We start from the raw sequence: 7,745 nt of genomic DNA on the forward strand, positions 1-7,745 counted from the left end.
ACTGTATGTACGTCTCTCTCATCAAAATGTGAAATAAAAATTTTTGCAGCCCGCGGATAGACAAAACTCAGTTTTTGCTAGAAATTTCCAGAAAAAGTGACAGAGCTTAGGGGTCTTAAACAAAGGATATACTTAGAAGGAGCTTAATCTGGACTTTTTGCTTTCATGTGTATTCAGATAGAATCTCAATTATAAATAAAATTTAATTTTCAATGTCACAGAAATAGTTCAATGTTACATTAACTGAACCACTGAATTTCTACTAAGATATGATTAAAAATGAGGGATTAAAACTAAAAATTAATCAGAGAAAGTATTGGAAGAAATAAGAAGGAGGGGGAACCCCAAACCAAAGACAAATAATTAGAAAAAAAAAAATCATGAAGTTTTAAAAGCTGTACTGAACTACAGCAATAACATTTGAAAGGAGAAAGGAAATTTTAAAAGGTCATTTGCAGAGGAACTTGTTGAGCAATACGTGATCAAAGATAAGAGAAAAGGCAAGGTATAAAATATGACGTGAACGCGATTGCCAAGATTGTGGAAGGCTGCAATCATATACTTTCAAGTATATGAAAATCTACTAAGGAAGTCTTAAATAGCGTCTGCATAGAAAACTGCACAAAGCTATACAAGAAACATTAAAAAAAGTTTGAGTGTGCACTCCAACACAAAACTTTAAAGAAGGAAGTAAGATGGCCTCCTAGGAGAGGATGAGGACAATCTATCACCTGATGAAACAGACATTGCTTAAAACATAAATGAACGGTTTCACTATTCACAAAGGGGGTGGAGAGAGGGAGGAATGTAGGACATATATTTTGTAAGGGAGAAAGAAAATATAGACTTATGTCAGAACAGGGATCAAGAAATTAGTACATCTGAAGACTGACAAGACTCCAGGGGCAGTTGTACGTGATCCATCCCAGATTTCGGAAGGACATGACAAAGTAAATATGGGAACCTTCAGTGGATATATTCAAAACCTCTCTGGAAAAGTAGAGGTATGAGGGACTTGAGAGAAGCTAACACAATACTGATATTTGAGAAGGGATCGAGGAGACATCTATGAAAAATACAGACATGCAGTCGTGACTTTGGCAGTAGGGAAATTATGGGGAAAACTAAATTACAGGACAGAAAGGGGAACACCTGGAAAGTTACGATTTAATTAAGGACAGTCAGCACGGATTCACACAAAACGAATCATGCCTAACAAATCAGATTTATTGAGGAAGTAACAGAAAGACCAGGCAAAGGTTAAGCCGTGGACATAAGGAAAGCTTTTGATACAGTACTGCAGAAAAGGCTAAGCCTGCAAGGTAAGAAAGAACAAGATAAAGAGTGAACTACAGAGTAGGTGGAGCGCCGAAAAATGAGTTTAACGGAAAGGATTGTGTGCATAACAGCTGATATACATAGAACGCATGCTTCTGCAGCTACCCATATGTCTGAAATTAGGAGTTTGGAGTGAATCTGTGCTCTGAACAGAGGTCAAAGGATCCAATTTTGTTTATTCATCTGATCTTTTTTTATTTTGTACATTAAGGAAAACAGCTCTCATTACTCCCATTAAGGAAAGAGGGATCTCATGGAGAGAAGTTAAACTCATTCCTTCATTTCTGAGTTTCAGCAGTTGTCTGGGCCAGCCCTAAAGAGATATTCTATTCCCTTCTCTAGCACTGTATTTGCTATCCAGCAAAAATACACAATGGGATGCGTGGAGAATGCAAGGGTGATGAGTTTTACCAAAGTTACAGAGAGTCTGTGTTTGTGGTATATGCACATGTAAGGAAGAATCAATACAAAACAGTCCTAAAATTCTGAATGAAGTAAAAGGGGCTATTGTCCTTCCCCTCTTGACAGCAGTCAGGTGGCCTCTCTAATGCCTACTTAAACAGTTTCCAGGTACAGTAGTGGGATGCAACAATGTCTTCTGTCGGGGTTTTAAAACACATCACTTACCACATCATCTCTGTCTTCCCACTCGACCTCAGAAAGGTCCACACTACTGTAGTTGGGCTTTCTTCGTTTCTTCCCCTCTTCATACTGGCATAAAAAAGGTGAAATATTTAGCACATCCTGTTTTATTTGCACGAAGATTTTGTATCAGATTTTAAAAATTTGCTGGATGCATGCTGAGTGTATGCAATACACATACCAGTAGGTAGCTTAATTCATACAAAGTGCACCATATTGCTGCATAACTGTTGTCTGTGAACTAAAAACCTACATCACACATGATTATTTGCATGATCTCTTGCCATGGTACAAAGCTTTTCTTGACGGACACACTGGGAAAGTCTTGACGGACAAACTCAGCAGTTGTACCTTCTTTTCCCCATATGGAAAATACATGAGACCTTGATCTTGTAGTTTATGTTAAATGTCTCAAACTAGCTCTTTCAGCTGTACAGGAAGTTATATTTACTATAATCTTATCAACAAAATGTTTACCCATTTCTCTTTAAACAAGATAAGATGCAAGTCTTGGGAAGCATGGCGTTAACATTTGCTGATACTACATTTTATCTACAACTTCATAGGGGAAAAGTAATACACTAATAATGATAATTTATAGTTTTTTATCACTAGTCACTGTTACACTGTAAATCACACATTTAAAATAAACATTCTAGTGACAAATTGATTTGACACCGAGTTGTTTATAACATAGGAAATTCTGCCCTCTGCTGAACATTCGAAATCAGAGAGCCTACTAGTGTAAGAACAAAAGCCTTGCTTGGTGGAAGAAGAAAAAAGTATTTAGGAAGATCTGTGGATAAAGAACCTAACTGGTTAAGAAAAATTATGAGAATATATTTGAAAAAAATTAAATTTGGGAGAGGATCAGCGTAATGTGAAATCTGGTCTTTTATCTTTTATGATGCGTGTAAGTGGGAGGGAAAACCACAAGTCTTTCTATGAAGTATGACAGGAGACATTGGGATACTGAGAAATATCCCCAAATTGCTTTTGTGACTCCCCAACAATAGCATCATAGAAGGATAGAAAATGTACCTGTAAGGCAGTATATATAGTTGATTCTCCTCCCTCAGGGCAGGACCAACTATACCATAAACCAAACCTGTCAGTGCTTGAGACAGCCAATTCATCACTGGGGCCAGTGGTGCAGGAACTTTCAATCACATTCTGCAGATTACAGAGAGACTAGAAAGGCCAAAGAAAAAACCTGCTCTCTGAGCATTAAAGTTAATCCTATCCTGACTTTTTTCTCTCTAAATTAAAAGATTCTCATGTGAATCCCACAGTTGCTTTTGTAGACCACAGTATTTAAAAATAGGCATGACAAAATCTGCCTGAGGAACAGCAAACTTTTAAAAATATTGACTACTGGTTCATAATCACAAAGAGATTTTGAGATATTGGTAGCACTGTAAAGTTTCTTCTAGCACAGGCTTCACTGAGCCTCCTTAATTTTTGCTCATAGCAACTTGGATACTCCAATTTTATTTCTACAGATGATTCTTTTGGGAAGCTGTGTGGGATAAAATCCTGAATCAATCCTCATTCTTCTTTTGAATACCAAAAAAACCTAGCAACTCTGTTGGTGCAAGTCTTAGACTAAGTTCTGAGAATTCATGCGGATGCAATTGAAGAGTACTTTCATGTCCTTTTCTTGCCCCTCTGCTAGAAGCCACCATTCTTGTAATAACAAGGTTATCTACTTCTGGGCTAATGCTATTCAACAGATGGGTAGGGAGATGTAAAGAATTTCTGCTTTCAGCACATGCTTATACACTAGGCTGTGAATTCAAGCAGCTCAGTGCTACAATTACAGCTCTGATAGCCAAAGAGATAACTACACCCAAATACTGAAGTACAAAATTTGCAGCCAATATAGTTAAATCTCACAAGAATAAAATAGGAGAGGATAACATCCAGTTCATTAGCAGGGCTTGATTTTTGTAGCTATGTTTTGCAAGCCTTTCATTATGACTGCAGCTATATCAATATTATCTTTAATCTTTACAAGGAGTAACTATGTCTACTCTCTGTGGCTGCACCAATTAACCAAGCAAAGCTTTGACATGGTTTAGTCATTCTAGTACAGAAATGGTTACAGTCAAGCTCTGAAATACCGAGAGCTGAAAAGTGTTACATAGAAGTTAGCTGGGATCATTTGAGTAGAGCAAACAGCTCCTGTACTGGTTCCAATATTTAATTACATCCTTACTCACAGATGTTGAAGAGCTTCTGGGCTATACTGCATTCTCAGACACATGTGCAAATCCTTACTTACGACAATAGGAGTTGATCTTGTGTGTCTGGCAGCAGAAGTAGGCTTCAAACATCAGGCAAACCATTTGCATCATATTGATTATGGGGTTTGTATTTATTTTAATCAGATAGATTCCACACCTTGCCCTCAAAGAGCAAAAACAAAATCCAAAAGCAGTCAAATGGAGAGCTGGATAAAAGTTCTGCAGCAAAGCCAGAATTGGAAGCATTCATGTCTTAAAAATTCAGGTAAGCAGAAACAAAGCCAAAATCCCAATGCTCAATCAAGGGTTAGGCTCTATAAGCACTCGAAGGTACAGAAAGTGCACCTCTTAAATACATTTAGGACAGGAACTAATAAAGTGTTGAGATGCCTAACCCCTCATTTAGTTTTTACACTTCAGGGGCTACTGTTGAATTGCCTACACAGGAATTCAATAAGTGCAGAGTCGATTTATGTTATAGTTCAGAAAAGGATGGCAGAGGAAACAAAAACCAACTGCCAGCAAGGACAGAATACCAAAAAATAGCAATTATTTGTACGTCTGGGTAACTTTGCTTACAAATCTAATCTTCATGAAGATACTACCTTATTCCCAGCAGTAAATTTACATATCTTCATGCTTATGTAACTAGGGCCTAAAACATAAATGCAAGTAGATCAAATATAAAATACTTTATAACACTACTGTTCATTTGGCCAGTCTTCTCTAGCTTCTTTCTAGTTTTACTGCTTAACCAATTTCTTAGTAAAAGTTATTCATGGACATAGAAGCAATTCACCGACTTTTAAAAATGGCATCCATCTATATCTCTTTCTCTGGTAGCAAACCTAATCTAACTTTTTATCTCTGAGACTCCTGGGTGAAGTATAAAATACTGACTGAAGGCTGAAGCCAAACCCATCTGCAAGATTACTATAAAGCATTGAAACAAATTATTAAGGGACCCACTGGGAAAGATAGAAACTAGGAGCTCTACCAAATTATTCTGATTTAAGTGCATGAGGAAAAGAGGTAGATTTAAACTGTGTGCTGTTAATCTGCTTTGGCCAGTATAAAATGTGTGGTGACATTATATAGTAGTTAACCCCGGGGGGGGAAGATACTGAAAATTTTTAAATATCTGGACTGCAATACAAGACTCTCTTAGTCTGCTCAAAACTACATGATAGCTCCAACATATTTTTGTTTGTGGAAAGAACACAGGAAATGATTTTGTTTGGTAAACAGAATGAGCTTTATCTTACTCAGTATCTTTTATTTGAGGCTCGGCCAAACTCTTGTAGCACTGGATGATTCAAACAACATGAGACATGTACTGTTTAAAGACTGAATCGCATTTTTTCACCACCCCGTACACAACCACTTACATGTGCCATTATTAAACTCTTTGCTTTGATTTTTTTTTTTTTTTTAAACATGAGCAGTCCCAAACCATCTGCTTTGAATATGACCTGCCACGTGTTTATAAAGTCAGAGTGTAGCAATCTGATCACGGAGGGAGAGGGAGCAAGCTACATCTTAACAGCTGCAAGCCTTGGGTCTAAGGTGATTGGAATTTCTCAGACGTGCTCCATCTGGATAATGGGAAAGTAGGAGAGAGTAAGTTGCCGTGATAGCAGCCTTGGAAGCGTCAATAGATTTTAGCAAACTTGCTTACCCACACTTGTGGAATCATCTGTGGGAAAACATTATAGCAAGAAAGTATCCACTAAACAACAACCAAAAGCTAGAGAGGTAGAAGAATTTCAAGGGAAAGCTCTTCCTTGCCAAACTACTATCCTATGTACAAAAGCAAGGAATCAGGAACTAAAAAAACTCCTCCAATCTTAAAATGTATCATCAATCAATTAAGTTTCATCTTTTTGGACTAGTACTTCAAAATTAGGATAATGTATTAATCTAAACAGGATTTGAGAATGATCCCAATTTTTTGGTTTAGAGGAGACAAACTTGAACATATGCAAATGTGTTTTGCTGAGCTTGAATTCTATGTAATTAAATACACAATACAATTGCATGTATAACTGTAATTTACATTAAGCCATGCTGTAAAGGTGGTATTCTCTACAAAGTTTGATAGGAAGGGTTGAATGAACAAGTATCAGAGGAAAAGCATCATTAACTAAAATTACACACTTTTCTATATAGTTTTAAATAAACAGACAGACTGAATACACTGTCATTATTGCAATTCACTGGTCTAGCCAGTTATTCAGCTACCTCCCTTCTCTAAGATTCTGGACACTACTGTTACCACTTATTTATTATCTAGTGTAGCTCTGATTGACATAATGCAAAGACTGCAGCTGTTTGAATGGAAACCACACTGAACTTGACTTTACATGGTCAATGTAACGGCTGATACCGAGACCTTTACCAGCTATCCATCCTAGCATAAATTGCTACTGAGTCACGCTATTCCTTATTGAGGTGACCGTGCAAGGGGAAAGCTCGGTTTACACCAACTTTAGGAGCAGAATCATCTGTTTCTGTCACCAGTCCTTCAAATGTGTCGTCTTTGCTCTTTGCGTAGAATAAGGCAGGAGTATATTGCTGCTTCCTTTCCTGGCTGCAAAGCAGGGTACGTCCCTGAGTGAGGCACTTCTCCAAAAAGAGCCATGCCACTCTGCTGTGCAAATGTGCACAGAGAGGAAGGGGAGGGGGGCACTTCCTTCCTGCTTTTCCGCAAGGACTGCAATAATTCCAAATTGCAAATTCCTTTAAATATGGATGAAGTCCTTCACCATTAGTCCATTAATAAAATAATACTTCTATCCTAAAATGCTTAGAGTTTAAATACTATGGGAGAAAGGCAAGACAATAGAAAATACAGTGGAGGGTCGTGAGAAGACAGGAGAAGAGATCACTTCAATAGACTGATTCATACTCTGACATTTAAAAAAAAAAAAAAAAAGACAAAAAAAACTGTAGTGAAAAATTCCCTTCACTGCTTCACCTGTTTATATAACAGCGCCCACAGTGACTGAGTTTTCATTCACCATGCGCTACATAGCTCCAAAACATTCTCCCTGGGGATACGTGTGAAGCAGCATCCTATCTCAATGTAAATCACTACTGCTTGCCTTTTAAGCTCTTCATTGCATTCAGATATTTTTTCCTGCTCATATGATCCCGATTTGCCTTTTGTGATACTTTTATTTCATGATTTGCATCTAGTTTGTGGCCTCAAATGGTCTTTTATTGATCTGCACTTAATCTTGACTTTGTAGAACACTCATAGCTGTCCAGTCAAAACCAAAATTGCTTTCTATACAAAGCTCCTTGTTTTAATATTAATAAAGGTAACATCTTGATTTTCTTAGGAAAATAGGAAGAACAGCTTCCCTTTCCAAAGAGAGACTTTCATGACAAGCCTATTATTTAAGATGTTAATCCAGAAGTTCCTAGGTTATGGTAGGCAGTAAAACACAGTTATTTTGGACTGGTTTTTCATGCCAGATGGCAGTGAAAAACTGCCACACTATAAAATTTGCAGAA

The 7,745-nt window shown here is 37.4% G+C and overlaps 1 protein-coding gene across 1 annotated transcript in view; it reads right to left on the minus strand.

The window, feature by feature from the left end:
* The window catches only part of CACNA2D3 (calcium channel, voltage-dependent, alpha 2/delta subunit 3), a 481,287-nt gene that overhangs the window by 105,864 nt on the left and 367,678 nt on the right, over positions 1-7,745 (minus strand). Inside the window, exon 19 of the mRNA XM_009334218.1 lies at positions 1,966-2,049. Within this exon, the coding sequence (XP_009332493.1) occupies positions 1,966-2,049 (84 nt within the window). The remainder of the gene's footprint in view (positions 1-1,965; positions 2,050-7,745) is intronic.

The sequence above is a fragment of the Pygoscelis adeliae genome, unplaced genomic scaffold, assembly GCF_000699105.1.
Source record: "Pygoscelis adeliae isolate BGI_AS28 unplaced genomic scaffold, ASM69910v1 Scaffold411, whole genome shotgun sequence".
Classification (NCBI taxonomy): Eukaryota; Metazoa; Chordata; class Aves; order Sphenisciformes; family Spheniscidae; genus Pygoscelis; species Pygoscelis adeliae.